The sequence below is a fragment of the Sinocyclocheilus anshuiensis genome, unplaced genomic scaffold (genome assembly GCF_001515605.1).
Source record: "Sinocyclocheilus anshuiensis isolate Anshui unplaced genomic scaffold, SAMN03320099.WGS_v1.1 scaffold445, whole genome shotgun sequence".
NCBI classification, from domain to species: domain Eukaryota; kingdom Metazoa; phylum Chordata; class Actinopteri; order Cypriniformes; family Cyprinidae; genus Sinocyclocheilus; species Sinocyclocheilus anshuiensis.
Window position 1 is genome coordinate 249,362 of NW_015540852.1, and position 19,328 is coordinate 268,689.

A 19,328-nucleotide genomic window follows, 5' to 3' on the forward strand; every position below is an offset into this window, starting at 1 on the left:
GGAAGAGTCTCGCGCAGCGCACGCAGACCATGCTGCACCAGCTCATTCAGACTACCTGAAAACAAGAGCACCATCGTCATCTGAACTCACGGAGAGCGTCTTTACGGATGAGATTATACAAGCTTCTCTGTGTAAAAGTATGCTTAATTGTTTTGAACTCGTACTGAACAGAAATTGTACTGACTTGTGGTATACTTCAAATCTTAAAAAGTATATATTATTTTTTTTGTTAATTTAACTGCAAATAATATAGTAGGCAACACTTTATTTTAAGGTGTCCTTGTTACACAGTACGTGTACTTACTATTATAATAACAATTAATTATGCATAATTACATGCAAGTAACCCTAAGCCAAACCCAAATCCTAACCATATAGTAAGTACATGTAGTTAACTAATATTGCTCAGTACTTAAATGCATAATTACACTGTAACAAGGACACCTTAAAATAAAGTGTAACCATATAATATTAATGAAATAAAAGGCCACTTAAGTGTACTTAAAGAGAGACACTTTCAGGCCCCACTTTATATTAGTGTAATTATAGATGTAAATCTAGAAATTAATTACAGCTGGAATTACAAGCAGGGATTTTTATAAGTACAATGTAAACACATGCATCTACACAATAACTGCACTGTATCAGTGATTAATTTAAATATCAGTACAGAGTAGTCGACGCTTAATATAGAGCGAGTCATGACTGTGTTTCTTAACACACTGAAGTACACTTTAAGAAAAGTGCACTTCTTAATACCTTTAAAAGTTTTACTTAAAAAAAAAATAATTATGTTTTAATCATCTTTTGCTCTGCTTATTTGTATGTGTTAACATAAAGCTCATGCAAAGAACTTGGCTACTATATTTAAAGTTGATATATTTTAAATGTACTAAATTGCAACTTTATCATTACAAATGTGTAATTACGAATATATTTAAATAAATGACACGTTTCTGTATAAAAGACAAAGTATATTTTAGTTTACCATAAATACTTATTTAACAAACTTATAAACATATTTAAAAGAAAGTGAAGATGTACGCAAGTCCTAATTCTGTTCACACACATTTTATAAATATAGTATATTATGTTAAAGTATATTAATACTTATTTAGTATACAGTATATGACTCAGTACTCTTTTTGAAAGTATACTAGAGTCTCATTTTTCACAAGGATACAAACGGCCCTGCAGTGTGACAAATGTATTTTTAAAAGTACAAATATGCATTAGCAAAATTAGCATTGTCCTAAAAACTGCCAGCATGATACTACTAAAAATGAGAAAAACACTGTTTAGAATAGTTTTAAATGCAGTTTAATGTGCCATCTACTGGTTTATATGATGTAAAGTGTTTAATCTCAATAACATACAGTCCAAGAAGGCCTCCATGTGTCTCTCCAGGTATGTGCGGGCCGACTGCGAGCGAGCGCCGATCGACATGGCTTTACAGTCAAAGTAGTTGGCTGAGGGGCACGTCTGGAAGATGTGCGGCCCCATGTCCTGAAATTCACAAAAACAGCAAGAATTCATGACTGAACATGTCTGGCTCACACAAGCACGTCGATCTCTGTACTCACATCATATCCTGCGATCAGCAGCCCCACTCCATAGGGCCGTCTGCCGTAGCGCTGCGTGGGAATCTGAGTTTCTGTGGGAACACGCGGTCAAGAAACATGCAGACTAGTCTTAAGATACTTCAACTGAACAGTAAATGCAGTGACGAGATACAAAAAGTGACTTCTGCAGCTCTCCAGAGCGACAAGCTAAAAGGATACTGCTTCCAATGAGCGAGACCAGTCTAGACACAGGAAGAGGTCTATCGAAGACGAACCTGGAGTCCAGACACTCCTGCCGCATGAAGTTGCTTTTCAGAAAGAGAGAGGCAGTGAGATACTGATGACAGAAGACTTTGATGGAAGAGCACAGGAGACTTCCAAGAACATCCCAGATCGGAATTTAACACGGATGAAAACAAGGCTGTGAGGGACACACTTTTTGTCAGTACTTTGTTAAGCAACAGTACAATCCATTGGACGGATGTACTTCAGTCCTCACTAGGGCTGTCAAAATGGCTGAAAAACTAAATTCGAATTTTGTATTTAAATATGATCAAAATTCAAATTATATTCGAATTTAAAATGCATAATTTCAGTTAGGATGAAGAAAAGCTTTTGGCTTCTCTCCTGAGGCCACAAGAGGGCGCATCGAGCAAAATATTACTAATGCACGTTTATTCAAAGCATGAGATAACGTGACTATCTGTTTAAATTCGACGAATATTCGAAATTCGATTTTTTTTTTGTCAGCCCTAGTCCTCACAACCTAGTTTTCATTCCTGTCAGAAATTAAATATGCCGCTAGCGTAAGATCTATAGTGCCTGATCGTTACAGATGTTGAAACGCTGGCTTCCCATTTACCAGAGGAGTCTGGCATCTGCCGTCAGTCCTGCAATGGAAATGCCCACGTGATTGTCAACATGCAGGATCTTCTTCTGATGGGCGGCCAGTTCAGACTGAGCTCTCTACAAACAAACACAGTCAACAGGGTTTTCTGAAGGTGTTATGGGTGGTTGGGCTTTGCTATGTGATTGTTAAGGTCTTCAGATCGGTCATTGCTTTACTGCTAAAGCTCTCCTGAGCCAGACACATGGTTCGAGGGATCAATGATGTGGTGTAACAGAGTGTAGTGTACTTGTGCAAGTACCTTGAGGGCCACGAGAACAGCGTGAGTGCGTGATTTGAGGCCGACGGTGGCTGAACCCTGCTTCACTGCCTCCATCGCATACTCGATCTGATGAATGCGACCCTGAACACAAACCCCACAGATAAACAACACAACACACACGAGTGCTAGACATTTAAAGAGTGAATCATGAAATCACCTGAGGACTCCACACGGTCACATCGTTGTCATACTGGTTCCGAAACTGAAAAATAAATCGATGAAAATAAACAAGAGCATAATGATTGAAATGGTGTAACAACATCAGGTAGAGCGACACTCAAATTAACTCTTACTATCCATTCGTTCAGTGCAGTGAATCTCATCAAGACATGCTCAGACCGTTCTTGAGAAAAAGAAGTGTGCTTCAGTGTACTCAATGTGTACTTAAAATCTTAAAACTATATTTAAAAAAAACACCGTACTTACGATAATATATTATTGAAATAAAAGGCCACTTAAGTGTACACTTTCATGACTACGCTCCTTATCTACACTTGTAAAAAGTGCACTTTGTCAGATAACGTCTAATTAAAAGTTTATTGAAAGTACATTTTAAATAATTGTTTGAATAATCTTTTGTCATACTTTAAAGAATTACATTTTTTACAATTACAATTAAAGTTTTTTATTCAATGTTTTATTCAAATAAAGTATTTTATTCAAACTTACGCTTTTAAAAGCAATAAATTGCAAATTCATTATTAAAAACATGTGATTATACATGTGTTTAAATACATGACATATATATAAATTACATTGAAGTATATTTTAGTTTATCATTAATGCTTGTCAGTACATTAAACGTATGCTAATGAGCACTTTTTTTCCACAAGGACATATTTCACCCTAAAAATCAAAAGTAAAACATTAAAGTTTAAGAGAGAAAAAAAGCCTATTTTGGGCAAAATGTTTATTACTGTAACGCACAAACTCTCATGAAATAATTAGCGGGTCAATCCATCCGCTCCGGACACGATAAACCCGACAATGATTTTTTATTTTCGCAGTTATGGAATATGTGCCGTATATTCCTCTACAGTTTTATGAGATTGATTTGAAGCCTCTTGGTGAGTTTACGAACACCACAGATGTCTTTGGGTTAAATGTGTCTTTCTGTGCGTCTTGTAGCTTCTGGTGTCTGAAAGAACGAAATCGAAAGCTGCGGCCTCATTCAAGAGCCACACAGAGAATCGGTTTAATCGCCGAAAAGTAAAAAAAACTACCACTATTATCTAGACAAACACAAGTAAATTTACAAACAGCAGTATATAAACCGTACAGACTGATGTTTATTGCTCACTGTGTGAGTTTCTGTATCATGCCGCGAGCATTCCGCTTACTCACGCTCATCATTCACTCGCATACACTCATAACACCATACACATCTCCACACTCGCACTGCATAAGCTCGAGTTCTAGAAACTCATAACATATACTATCCACCAGAAGACTGCGCGCAAGTTCGAACGTAATATATGATCATTTCTCACCATATTTGCTATAAACCAGGCGACTATCCTCTGAGAGCGCGATGATTCAGCTCGATTTGTTTCCTCAGTTCAGAAAGACGGAACTAATCGAGCACAGAGTGCGCTTTCTGCGTGTTCTTTATCTGCAGCGCCATCCACTGTCAAAAAAAGATGTAAACATTTAGCATTCATGAATTTAATAACAATTTACTTGAACCCTGTATATATAATAGGATATCATATAGGATAGGATAGGACAATAGGATTCTTGTAATGGTCTTTATAATGAATTGTATGATCTCACAAATATATATATATATTTTTTTTAGGATTTTCTTATCAAACTGTATCACAATGTTACATTGATTTAGAGTCATAATGAAAGAATACATACACTTCAACAACATGAGTCCTAAAGAAACACAGACACATGAAAGACATGACATTACCTCTGCCAGCCTTCCCAAAACACAACAAAAGGTCCAGGTGGGAGGAGGTGATAGTGGATCCCAGGAGAAGGGAAGGAGAGCTAGGACCACTGAGCGGGAGAGGAGTAGGAGACCACCATGATGGAGAAGACCAAGGCTAAGCTGGAGGAGGTGGAGTCCAAGGCAGAGCCAGAAGAACAGAGGACAACTGTGAAGCCGGCTGGACTCAGGCGGAACCAAAGGAGTGGAGGACCAAGGTGAAGCTGAAAGGCTCAGATGTTCACGGTTGAGCCATGGAGTTGACAGACTTGGTCTAGAGACCTCTGTGGAGCCAGAAGGATGATGGTCCACGGAGTCATGGCTGTGGAGTCAGAGGGTTGGGATTCTTAAGAGGCCACAACTCAAAAATGCATTTTAATTTAAGTGCTCCATTCACACATGCTCAAGTCAGCAGCTCATCAGTTCTTTGGTCCGAACTGTTTCCCCAGTTCAGTGTACTGGAGCGTTGAATGAGAAAAACTGGCATCAGATACACCAGTATACTGGATCATTTCGAGCCAGAGTGACTGTCACGCACATCTGAAAGGCAAGGCAAGCTTATGTATTTAGCACATTTCATACACAGTGGTAATTTAAAAGTGCTTTACAAAAAGAGGACTAAAAAAGAAGTAATCACAAAAAAAAAGAAAAAAAAAAATCATAATCATTAGAAGAAATTTGTAAAAAAAATTATTATAAAAATAACCAAATTAGCTCAAATTAAATAAAAAATACACATTAGAAGGACATAAAAAGAAGAAAGAACAGTGCAGTGCAATCGGTGCAGCACAGAAACAGTGTTTAATCAGGAAATGCAGTCAGACAGATCAATCTGCTGTTTCCTTTCAGTAGCCTACAGTAAAGTAAAAAAGAGATTTTAGTGTCATAAAACAAAACAGTTGTCAATTACAAAAAAAATATTATATTTAATTTAAAGTGTTTTTAAGTCACTGTTTGTAAACAACATTGGCACAATCATCAGAGACCAGTCAAAAGTAGTAATTTGTGAGTGGTTCACACCATGTGATAATAATTAAGGTAGCCTAATATTGTGTGTTTCTATGGTGTCACTATCAACTGCAAAATGAATCTGCAGTGGTCAGGTGGTACAGCGATCATGTTGTGGTACCAATAGGTGCGTTCGACTTCATGCAGCGCAGACCGAAGCAGTGCGTGCCGGTTCTTCTTCTTCTTTGTTTAATTAACCAGAACAAAATATACAACAGTAATGTACAAGAGTGTGCAAACCAATTATTCAGTAATCAACAACTGTATATTCGTGGAAAATATTACAAGTCTTGTTTGCTTTTTTATTAACAGTGTTCTCCAAACTGGTGCAGCAGTCCTTAAGTCTCCTGAAGAAAATGTATGAAATTGGGCTTGGACCTTGACTTTCTTCTTATGTATGTGAAATTTTCCCAAAATGATAAAAAGATGTACAAGAAAAGTAAAGTTATTATTATTACGTTCACTGGAATAATACATACATATCAAAATTATTTAACTTGAATGTAATATTTGTTTTCCTTCTAATTACATTTTCCATATCCACCCAAAAAAAATAAAAATAACAAATAAATATCCTTGTGTAGACACAATTACAAAATAGATGGATAATATAGACTCCTTTTCAATTGAGCAAACAAATCACAGGAGTAATCAATATCCATATTAAATCTCTCTAACACACTTTTAGCTGCGTATACCATGAAACAAATTCTAAATACACTGGTCCACAATAAGCTTTTGACCAGTATCACCTGTTATAATTTTCCTAGATTTATTAGTACAACTGTGTTTAAAGGGATCATATTATGCTCTTTTACAAAGTCTTGATTTTGTTTTGGGGGTGGTCTCCGACATAGTGATAACACTCGTTGCCTTCTCTAGTGCAGCTCAACCAGGTCTCATCCCTTTCATCAATATTTGTGATATCACAAATCCCGGAAAATATGCATTGTAGTCCAAACGAGTCATTCGTTGTAGTTTTTGAAAAGTGATTTCTGTTAAATAAAATATCTCCTTTTGAAGTGGACTTTGAGCTTTGTAACTTTGCAGATCTTTTTTATGCTCAAACAGCAACATTACAGACTAACTAAAGCTGAAAAAGTGAAAAAGCATAATAGGACCCCTTTAAGATTATCAGCGTCTCCTAGGAACAGGCTGTCTTTAACATCTATTGCCTCAGAAGAATCACTTCCATAAGCTCTTACAAATTGTATTACTTGCTGGGGTATGGCGTCAAATACGACTGCATACTCTTTTGGCGTAACTGCGCTCTAAAAATGCTTAAAAACAAACAACCCAATTTGGGTTATTTTGCCAACCCAGCGCTGGGTCAAATATGGACAAACACAGCTGGTTTGCCTTAAATGTTTGACCCAACACGCTGGGTTGTTTGAAAATGACTATTGCTGGCTTAAAATAAATCAAAAATAAATTGAAATTTAAACACACACACACACACACACAGAGAGAGAGAGAGCTACTAGAGGCAACAGTAATAAGCAAAGGTGAAAATGTATTAATAAGCAAAAAAGCCCATGTACAAAAATATGACAAATTGAATACAGCATCATTTTCAATATTACATGCATTTAAACTCGTTTATCAAGCATTTTAGAAATAAAAATATAACAGTTGTAAGTAACATGTTAATTCAAGTGTATTAAACCGTTCTCTGTTATAATTTTTAACCCGAAAATGACTGATTCTCGTGCCGGTGTCTCCGAAATCTGAGACGGCGATGGGCTGCTGTTCTCCATCTGTCAACACTCCTGTTCTTCCCGGTGTAACGGCCACTAGAGTATTTGCGGTAGTTTTGTGGCCGAGGGATAACTGCGCATGTGCAGTGTGTCTGTACGTTATGAAACGGTGAAGAGATAATCTGCTCTACCTCTACCGACCTTTGTCTGACTTTATTTTATTCCCTCCTTTTCTGTGTGTGACCGGAGTTGGATGCTTACTTGTGTACATTTTTCCTCACTCGATCCCCATGTATCATGTGGACGAGTGTGTTGGCGCTTGAGGCCTTTTTTTTTTAAACCTGGGGGAAAATATGCCATTTTATCGTCTCCCGTGAATTATTCTCCTCCAGCACCACACAATCTTCCTATCTGGGCTATTGAACATTTGAACTCGGTGTTACGTTACACCGGGAGTCTTCTCCCGCCACCCTCCCGTAATTTGAATTGCCCAAACCTCCTTATTAGTGATGTCCGGATCGCGAACGAATCGTTCGAATTAAACCGGTTCTTCTTAGTGAACCGGTTGAACCAGTTCACCAAATCGGATTGAAAAGGTTCGCGTCTCCAGTAAGCATTAATCCACAAATTACTTAAGTTATTAACTTTTTTTACGTGGCTGACACTCCCTCTGAGTCGAAATAAACCAATATCCCGGAGTAATTCATTTACTGAAACAGTACACTGTCTGAACTGCTGTGAAGAGAGAACTGAAGATGAACACGAGCAGAGCAGCAAGTGTGCAGCCAGCAGTGTTGCCAATTTCTTCTTCTTCTTTGGAATTTTTTGGCGTATTCCGCACCATAGGCACATACCGCCACCAACTGTTTCTAATCATACATGGATGATAGTCCCGCCTCTATTCATATTTTATTATTCATATTTTTTTTATTGTTAATTTTATTTCGGGCTCACCCCAGCTGTATTTCTGGCTGCTGCGAGTTCAGCTCCCATGCCAAAAAACCCAGCTTGTGTGTTCCCCTATTCCTTTGCTTTATTTATTTAACTATCAAATTCGTTTATTTAATCCTTTTTCTACTATATATTCCATTACTATTCTTTGATTACTACCTCCTCTTAATCCTTTTCCTAATATCCAATTTATCTTCTTTTTTTCTTTATTATTACCATTTAGGTTCGTTATCATTTTAATTCTCTCTATATTATATTTCAGACATTTTAATATTATATGTTCAACAGTTTCTATTACCCCACAAATAGCACATTTACCTGTAATATGTTTACCTATTTTGTATAGTGATGCATTTAGTCCTGTGTGCCCAAATTGTAATCTATTTAAAATCACCTCATCTTTCCTACATCTTCCAAAATTGTATACTTCTTTAACTGATTAATTAATTTTATAATAAAACCTTCCTGTATCAGCTATGTCCCACTTATTCTGCCACTCTTTTTGAATATTTGATTTTATAATTGATTTAATTTCTCCTCTTCCTAATGGGACTTTAATCTCGATATCATTTTTTTGGGTTGCCTTTTTTGCTAACTTATCTGCCATTTAATTTCCATTGATTCCTGTGTGAGCCGGAACCCAACAAAATTTGACATCTATTCTCATGCTATTTAGAGATTTTAATGTCATACATATATCATTTAAAATGTCTTCTCTAATGGATTTATATGAAACCAAACTATTTAGCGCTGACATAGAGTCTGAACATATAATAACTCTATCTGGTCTAACATCTTCTATCCACTGTAATGCAACCATTATTGCAACTAATTCTACTGTATATATTGCTAAATTATTTGATAATCTTTTGAATATGCTTATTTCGAATTCTGGAATAAATATTCCTATATGAAAAATAATTAGATTGTATGTATTTCTCTATATATACTTTAGTATTTTTTTCATGTATTTCTTTGTTGCCAACTTCTTTCAATGGAAAGTAGCTAAAGCCTGCTTGAAAAGTCGCTAAATGACGTCATACGTCAATTAGCATATTCATGACGTCAGTGCGTCTTATTGTCTTGCCTCTCTGTGCTCACAAACTGTATTTTAATGCAGCCAAATTCTCAACACAACTGTTTTCATTGACGTATTTCACTGTTTCAGTTGTCAGAAAACGGGATGAATATGAAATAGTGACTGAAACGCAGCCCATTAAGACTAACCAGCTCTCCCTTACAAGATGTTAATCTGCACTAAAATCCTGATTTATAATCGAGACGTCATCTAATGAAATCAAATACACATAAGATAAAGACAATGGCTGTGCTGTGATTTCGGCATATTTGCATTTAAAATAGAGTTAGAAGCGACAGAATATCTATTTTAACTGAAAGCACTCTGCCGCTCGCTGAACAGATCAGACGCAGAGAGAGAGAGAGAGGTGTGCGCGCTGGGAAAACAAGACCTTGCGCTTGCCCCCGTATCTCAGAGTACCCCCTCAGTACCCCCGGGTCTCAGAGACTAAATAAGATTTGTCCAAGAAGTTGCTAGATTTGTCGCTAGGCGCTTTTTTGGAAAAAAGTCGCTAAGGGGGTCTGAAAAGTCGCTAAATCTAAATCTGCCAATGATATCACTTCCCTCGTTGGTTTAGCACCATTAAAACAAAAGTAGTCATCATTCTAAGGACCACAGCTCATCTGTGAAGACGTAGCCTACTGGAAGACACAAAAGAACAAAAAAAAATGCAATAGAGGACTTTTGTGATAATGCTACATGCAGAAGTGTTACGAATACAACTGGACTTCAAACACTCCGCAACGATGAAAGAAAAGCTTGCAAACACAGTAAGAAGAAAGTTCTTTGAAGCAGAGATGATGTCAGGATGGTTTCAGGAAATGAGAACTGTTAGATTCAATTACAATGTTTTTTTTGTTGTTGTTGTTGTTGTTGTTGTTTTTTATGTAAGATGTCAATACGTCAATATTTCTGCTTTTATATTAAATGTATTAGCTGTTTTTTTGTTGTTGTTTTTTACTTTTTACGATATGATCTTGTTAGCATATTTTACTGCATTATTACAGATGTTCGTCATTATAAAACAATACTTGATTCTTGAAACCTAATTTTCTGATAATATGGAGTGTATTTAATATTTTTGTGTTTTATTTGTGTCTGACAGGAGAAAGGGCGATATTTGGTGCTGATCACTGTGTGTCTTGGGATCATTTGTCTTCTGATTGCTGCCATCATACTGCAGCACTTTCAGACCACTACTAAGCATAGGAAGAGTTTCACTTTTATGCGGGGGTGGGGGGGGCATCCACTGGCAGATGGGCCACAAGCACTTTTTTATATGTTCTATATTTCATGTATTTATGTAACACATATTCCACATTACAGGTACATTTAGAATGAACAATAACTGCAGTACAAAGAGTAAAAAAAAGAAAGAAAAGAAAAAAAAAACCATACCTAATGCAGAAAAGCCACCTCTTTTCCCGAATTGCGCATTAATGACTACAGGCCTGTGGCTCTAACGTCAAAATGCAAGCTGCAACTCTCGCCGATCGGTCTGCACTGCGCCGCATGAAGTTGAACACACTGCCATTCCCAGCATGAGATCCGGACCTCGGCATTTATAGACTTATAATAAAAAATAAAAAAAAGTTGTGAAATAACTGCCTAATAACACTACCTGAACACAGGTGCCACAAAGACAATGGACTTTCTCATCAGAGCTGATCAGCGGTCTAACAGTTCTTGTCAATGTCAAAATGACAGAGATGGCCAATCAAATCTATGAAGGCGGGCATTACCCGTTTACAGGGGTGTAAAAAGTACTCGAAAATTATACTTAAACAGATACAGTACAGAAAATTGTACGACTTAAAATTTTACTTATTAAAAAAGGATGACATGTATAGAGGAGAAACTGACTGCAGCCCATGAGGCAGATTCATCAGTCACTCCTGACCAGCTGAAAAACCTCCATGAAAAGACAGAAAAATAGAAAGTTTGCAGAAGGTGCGAAAAAAAAAGAAAAAAGCTCAAGGTTATTCCTAGCATTTGGTGCCATTTGAGTCCTCATGATATAATGTGGTATATTTTGTGTAAAATGGGCTAATACTTAGGGAGTCTCAGGGAGAGGAACTTAAAGCACTGATGCCAGAAAGCAGTTATGTGAGAAAAAATGAGCCAAATGATACCAAAAAACACCAACTCTTCAATCAAGCAATTATTTTTATTTGAGGAGGTGAGGGGGGGAGAGACAGAAAATCTTTCTAAACTGTTTGAGCAAACAGGGAAAACATGCCATATGAATAAAGCACTGAATCGAAAAGATCTCCAGTAAGTGTTATGCAAAATTCCCATGACCATTTCAATGACTACATCGCCGACCATTTCCTCAACCATATCCCAGACCATTCCCTTGACCGCTTCCCTGGCCATAACCGCTTCCCTGACCCTGGCCGCTTCCCTGGCCCTGGCCGCTTCCCTGACCGCTTCCCTGGCCCTGGCCGCTTCCCTGACCATGGACGCTTCCCTGGCCACTTCCCTTCTAGTAATCTGGAATGCCTTGATTAGCTTGTTCAGGTGTGTTTGACTGGGGTTGGATGAGCTGAATGTTGTGTTCAGTGAACACAAAGTTTCTTGTGTGAATGCCCTGCAAAACTTTTCTGAAAGAATGCATTGACATTTTTTTTCCCCCATCTAATTTTTTTCCCCCCATCATCACCATGTCCCTTTAAGGGCTCCGTAGAGCACTAGTAATCCAGATTTGGTAATCATTGTGATCCAGTCCAATTTTGCTTTGAAATACCAGCAGAAAAGTAAGATGGATCAGAATGATCTGGAGACATTTTTTTTCCCCCATCTAATTTTTTTCCCCCCATCATCACCATGTCCCTTTAAGGGCTCCGTAGAGCACTAGTAATCCAGATTTGGTAATCTGGAAAAGTGTGTATCTGGATCATTGTGATCCAGTCCAATTTTGCTTTGAAATACCAGCAGAAAAGTAAGATGGATTACTTGATCCTGGATAGCAAAATATTGGATTTCCAAATCCAGATCATTCTGATCCAGATTAAGCTTTTTGAACTACTGGCCCCAGGTAATATTAACCTTGCGATCTTGTTGATCCTTGTGATTTCAGAGCTCTATTTGGTTTGTATCTTACTAACATATCGGCCAGGTATTTTGGTCCAAGGTCATCATGGGATTTCTATTCAATTAAAAGTAGCCTACTTTAAAATTGATTCTGGAAGAAAAGAAAAGAAAAGAAAAGAAAAGAAGAAGAAAAACCTGGAAGACAATGTAATGAGTTTTGATTGAGTAACTTGTCAATATGTGCTGCTTGAGCCATGAACTGTTTCAGACGGTTCAGTCCTATTTGGTGAACTGGTTCACCCAGTTAACTAGAACCGGTTCAAAAGAATGATTTGATCGTGAACTGGACATCCCTCCAGACCGTTTGCCTGAGGCTCTGGGTTACAAGTAATAATGTCGTAAATAATGTTCAGTTTCTCTCACAGAGAGCTTTTTCAGACTTTCAAATGACGGTAGCTCTTGACTTGCAACCACCAGGAACCATGGTTTGAGCTAAAAATCTTCTTTACTGTTCTATTGAAGAAAAGAGTCACCTACATCTTGGATGACCTGAGGGTGAGTAAATTAACAGCAAGTTTTTGGGTGAACTATCCCTTTAACAAAGATACATGCAGTACACAGGTATAAATGAACCAAACAAGACACAGATGAATGAACCTAATTATCACTAAGGAAACAAATATAAACAGGAACTAAATGCCGGAAATGAAAACTGAAATTAAAGAGAAATAAATTTCAACATAAGAGTCCTAAAGAAACACAGACACAGGACAGACATGACATAATATATATTTTTAATAATTTATTACTAGCATTTATTGATTTATGTTCATTTCAGTTGATAACACTGAACTAATGTTATCAAATGAGACTATTGTACACACATGAGCAGGGCCGGATTTACACATAGGCATTCTAGGCACGTGCCTATGCTCGCTCGTCCAGGGGGGGCCCAAACACAGTGAAGAGATATATAATATTTTTGTTATTATAACACTATGGGATATCTACAACAGTAAAAGAACCAAAACCCCAGAAGACATTGAGCAAATAAATATAACAAACAATAGGGTAAAAATGACAAACTATTTCCATGTCTTCAACCTTTTTTATGTACGGAAATCACGCTTTCCTCCTCTCACAGACGCACACACAGTACAGACACACACTCGCGCACACACACGGAGACGCGAACAGAAACTCGTTGTGAGAGCTGCGGCTGCCCCGCAAATTTATCAATAAAATAGTTTTGCAGCTGAAAAGCTATACATGACATTTCTTAGTAGTGAGGTTCTTGAAGCAGTTCAACTTAAAGATTCGCTATTAGTAGACGCTGCTGCTGAACACTGCTGAGAGACGCACAGACGCACGTATTCACACGCGCTTAATCTCTTTCTCTCTCCCTCTCTCTCTCTCTCTAATATCTGCGTTAGACTGCATTAATAACTGCATTAGCCTGCATATCAATGGCTAAAGCCTCTTTTATTAGTTCTAAAATTACGTTTTGGAATTTGCAACGGAAGGTTTGGGATGAGGTGCGTAAAAAATTAGCTAGTTCAACACACATGAGATTTGAGATTTCAGGACAGAAACATGTCAAATGTCTTGAAACAAATCATCTGAACAATTGATGTGTGATTGTGTCTCCAGGCCGTTAAAATTATTAGAGAAATAATGTACTCCCGAAGTGGTTATGTGGCCACTTCGCCGCGCCTATTAATGGAACGGTCTTTCTCAGTTCTCAAGCAAATTAAGAACTACATTCAACGCAAGCGTTTATTGCGATAGAAAACACTGTAACAGTTTCCATTGATTAAGAAATATTTTTGTTTGCTTGGGTGGTAATATTAGGCCTATTATATTAAATAGGGAAGGGGGGCCCACAATTTTTTTTGCCTATGTCACAAAAAGAGGTAAATCCGGCCCTACACATGAGATTACAAATGGTAGGGATGGGTACCGAGAACAGGTATTTTTTTGGACCGGTACGTAATTGGGTCAATACCAGACTACCGATAAGCTTCAGGACAAACGATACTGTTATCGATACTTCAATGTTAATGGCGAATTAGAAGTTGCTGCTTGTCATTTTTCTTCACTGAATGATGTGGCCGACGTTTGCTCGACGTGCGTGTGATATCCATGCGCATGTGCGGTGTGTTTTTGCGTGCAATCAGTGGCGGTGAAACGTTCAAAAGTGTGGGCTCACATTACAAAACTAAGCGACACCAGTGTCAGATGCAATATATGCAGTAGTGTAATAGTGAACAAAGGAGGCAACACTAGTAATACAATGAAACATTTACTTACAAAACACAACATCTATCTCAAGCAATGCGCTCTATTTGCTATGTCTCCCAGTGTTACGGTTTAATTGGTGACCGTGTTATCTGGTGACCAACTTCCTGTTTCAGGTCTCTGCTCCAGATGTGATGGAATTACCGCAGCAGATTCGCCGATTCTGAAAGCACAAACTAATGTGATATTAAGCTGTCTAATAAATGCACAGTTGCTCATTACATGATTTTAGTACTCTTGTAAAGATGACAAATTATTGGTATGATCGCCTGTAGCGGTTTAAGTACAGAAAATAAACAAAAATGTCTGTTTGGCACGGGTTCCGAATACGCGCTGAAAGACGCCGCGCCGTGAGACGCCAGTAATGAACCACTGAGCCACCGAACTGCTGCACTGGTTCAGCTGCAGATTTCTGGATTGAAGACAGGGTTTTACTCTCGGCGTCACAGTGTGCGGCTGGCTGAATCAAGGAAATGTGACCGTGTTAACTTGTGACCTGTAATTACCTACTATTAAAAAGTAAACCATAGTAGAAAGCTGACTACATTTTATGGTTTATGATATTAAAGTACATTTCATAGACTCTCAGACAATGTAAATTTGGTAAATATGTGGCCTCTATAGTTTAATTACAAACACTATCGTTAAACTATTTACTTTAGTAAAAACATGGTACATTTTCTTCAGAAACTATAGCTGATGTCTCATTTGATGAACGCAGTAACGCTATTTCCACGTTGTTTTGCCGTTATTTTCTCGCAGAAATGCTTTGGAAGCATGTCACTTGATTTTGATACTGTAGGCTATAACATTTATATGCAGCTTTTCGACTAATGTTACTTTTTTATATTCAATCACACTGATACATTTCTATTTGTACATAAGCTTCTTTATATGCTGTGATTTAAGGTAGTTTGAAACTTTGATTCTTTGAATATGCCTGTGTTAACTTGTGACCTCTGTGTTTGCTTACCAAAAATTAATTTTACTGTTGCAATATATTAACGTTATTTCCAGTAAAAACTCTGCTTACAAATATTACTTTGTAAACGTGTTAACTTGTCACTAGATAGGCCTATCTCATTTGATTATAGATGAAATCTGAATGTAATTTTCTCGTCAAAATACTGCTTATAAATTACGTAAACCGTTAAGCTAAACGCTCATATTTTGATATACAATCAGAAAAAAATACACATTGTGGAAAGTAACAAAATTAACGCAGCAAAACACTGCGTTATGTTATTGCATATAAGACGCCCCATAGCCTACAGTAAGCTGTGATAGCGGTTCACTGCCTTACATATTAGCATGCATCCAATACTACATTTTGAATGTAAGTATTTTACACTTCAAGGGGTCCAACTATATTTTAAAAAAGGCCATCAATCTACTAGTGTGAGTATCTAAAGCGACACAGAGATGGGTCATTTCATTCCCTACAATCAAATAAAGAAATCAAGTGGCATGTTTCCAAAGTATTTCTACGAGAATATAACGGCAAAACAACGTGGAAATAGTGTTACTACGTACATCAAATGAGACATCAGCTATAGTTTCTGAAGAAAATATACCATGTTTTTACTATAGTAAATATAGTTTAACGATAGCGTTTATAATTAAATCATAGCAGCCACAAATTTAATATTGAGATTCCATGGTAAACACAGGTCAACGGTCACATTCCTTTGATTCAGCCAGCCGCACAATGTGACGCCGAGAGTAAAATTCTTCTGTCTTCAATCCAGAAATCTGCAGCTAAACCAAGCGACAACCTCCCGCTCTCCTCGTGAAGCCAACAAGGAAGTGATTTAAACTGTAATTCATCAACTGGCCGCTAGAGGCTGGCTGCAAAAGGGAGTCAATCCCATAGATTGTTAAATACCATGTTAAAATGCCCAACTTTACAGCAGAAAAAAAACGTTTACAGCCTGGTTCAAAAAATGGTTTTGGTCTATATAGCTAATTTTGCCCTTCATGACAACTGTGAGGGGGTGAATTTTTTTTATAACTCCGTTTAAATTATAATTAATCCGTTTAAATTATATTAAGCCTTAAAGTTCTGCAAATTAAGGGCATGGCCACTTGAGTGACAGCTGGATTGCCGCTGCTGTCACCACCATCGAGCTAGGTGGGCGTGGTTTCAGCAGCCAGCGCCCGCCTCTTTGCCCATTTTCGATTATCCGGGAGTGACGTGCGGTGACGCGCTGCCAAGATGGCGACGGCTGGCTCCGCCTACTTTAGGCTTCAAAACGCTCGTCAGAAGTCTACGGGTTACGTCACGGACACTACGTCCATGTTTTTATACAGTCTATGGGCTGGGGGAGTCCAAGATGGCGTCCTGCTAACTTAACTTTCGCTGAGCTCTGCTGACAAACTTTTATAACTAAATATCATTCCTTCAATTTTGTTTTTTGCACAAAATCACCCACATTTATCTTTCTGCTTTCATCGAGATTCGAAATATGAAGCCGACCGCTGACAAAAGGAAAGAGATGTCGCGTGTTTCGCGGCAATCTGACAAGATGGACTTTCACAATTATGGAGCTGTGGAAGAAACTCTGGCTGGGGCCAAAACCCCTCTTCCAGATAGCCCAGCTAAACCTCCATCCAAAAAGGGAAAGGCAGATGATTACTTCATCTTTTTTATCCTGTAAAGCTTTACTTAAAAATAATGTTTCCTGATATTGACTCTTTATGTTCTGTTTGTGGTGCTGAAGATGAATCTATTTCTCATCTCTTCTGGGAATGCTCATATACAAGAATGTTCTGGATGGATTTCTGTATTTTTGTACGCACATTTTCATCACAAAGTTTTTCTTTGTTATACAAAGATGTTTTATTTGGTCAGCACAATTTTGATAAAGATGCAAAGGACCAATATTTCTTGATAAATTTGTTTATTTTTCTAGCGAAATTTTTCTTACATAAATGTAAATTTCAGGGTGCTAAGCCTTACTTTTTTATTTTTCATAAGGAACTTAAATCCTATCTGGACACTCTCCTTACATCCAGCAACTCCAAAGCCCTTAAAACTGTCTCATTGTGTCATTTGTACGATATTTTCCTGATTTTGTAACCTGCATTTGTACTCTCAATTGTATGTACCCCTGGCATTGATTGTGTATGTTCTTCGCAATGCAATAAAAAAAAAAAAAGAAATAAGGATGGTTATCAATAAAGTCAACATGAAATCAAAATTTTACTTCATAAAATGTGATCAAAATGTAATAACTTGCTCCACCTCTGAAACAACTTTCCTTTTCTGCTGATGTCAACAAGCCTTCTTACTTTTCAACTTCTTCATTCAAACCCACTTGTGATAAAGACACTTTTCTCAATGAAATTTAAATATAGTCCTGAGTAGGGGTGTGTGATAATAACAAAAAAACAACATCTCCATTATTTCCTGGGTTTTTGTATAATGATAATCGACATTATTTTGCAGAGTGTTTTTTTTTGGTGCTAGTACACTGTCACTGTCATAGAGAGCTGACTCCTAAAGCTTTTCATATTCTGCATATTCTTTGCGTTTCATAGCAGTGACAAAGTTTTCCACTAGGAGGCAATATTTGCCCCTGTAAAATGATTTCAAGGGGCTTTTTACCTTTTGCATTTTTTAAAGTCTTACATTTAAAGGTGCAGTAGGACATCTTGGAAAATGCTAACTTTAGCCTGATAGTACTGAAAGCGGACGTCCCACCCTCCCTGCAATCCAAGGCCACGCCCCCTGAACGCATTTACGTTCACAGACCAGAACACCAGAGACAACATTACAATAGGTTACATCAGCGGTTCCCAATTCCAATCCTCGCGCCCTCCTGCAGGCTGCTCAAACCACGCCTCTAGCGGCCAGTTGACGAATTACAGTTTTAAGTCACTTCCTTGTTGGCTTCGCGAGAGAGAGCAGGAGGTTGCCGCTCGGGCTTAACCAGTGCAGCAGTTCGGTGGCTCAGTGGTTCATTACTGGCGTCTCACGGCGCGGCGTCTTTCAGCGTGTATTCGAAACCCGTGCCAAACAGACATTTTCGTTTAATTTCCGTACTTAAGCCGTACTGAAGCCGCTACGGGCGATCACACCAATCATTTGAAATCTTTACAAGAATAACAAAATCATGTAATGAGCAACTGTGCGTTTATTAGACAGCTTAATATCACATCAGTTTGTGCTTTCAGAATCGGCGAATCTGCTGCGGTCGTTCCATCATCTGGAGCGGAGACCTGAAACAGGAAGTTGGTCACCAGTTTAACCGTAACACCGGCTCCGGCTCCAGCTCCAGCTCCAACTGCAACTCGCGCAACACATTCACATCCACATCAAATGTTAATTCAGCGGTAGAGTTACACTCACGAGACACTGCACTTATTCGCAATTACAAAAGTACATTATTTGCGTGTGCTTCAAAACCTTGCCGGTTAAACGTTTTATTTGCGTGCTGTTCTGACCTGCACTTATTCAGAGCATGTACACCTGAAGCGTGCGTACACTAAAAGGCCGGTCAAACAGCACCTGATTACTGATTGCGCTAATACTCTCAAAAACACACAAGGTTTACATACACACACACACAGTTAGTTAACTTATGTCTAAAGTGA

The 19,328-nt window shown here is 38.0% G+C and overlaps 1 protein-coding gene across 1 annotated transcript in view; it reads right to left on the reverse strand.

Annotated features, from left to right (window-relative positions):
• Positions 1-4,321, reverse strand: part of psma1 (proteasome 20S subunit alpha 1) — a 7,557-nt gene extending 3,236 nt beyond the window's left edge. Inside the window, exons 1-7 of the mRNA XM_016485216.1 lie at positions 4,222-4,321; positions 2,889-2,933; positions 2,711-2,812; positions 2,425-2,528; positions 1,782-1,870; positions 1,584-1,654; positions 1,377-1,506 (exon numbers count right to left, since the gene is read on the reverse strand). Coding sequence (XP_016340702.1) covers positions 1,377-1,506; positions 1,584-1,654; positions 1,782-1,870; positions 2,425-2,528; positions 2,711-2,812; positions 2,889-2,933; positions 4,222-4,224 — 544 coding nt within the window. The 5' untranslated portion in view covers positions 4,225-4,321. The remainder of the gene's footprint in view (positions 1-1,376; positions 1,507-1,583; positions 1,655-1,781; positions 1,871-2,424; positions 2,529-2,710; positions 2,813-2,888; positions 2,934-4,221) is intronic.
• Positions 4,322-19,328: the final 15,007 nt, after the last annotated feature.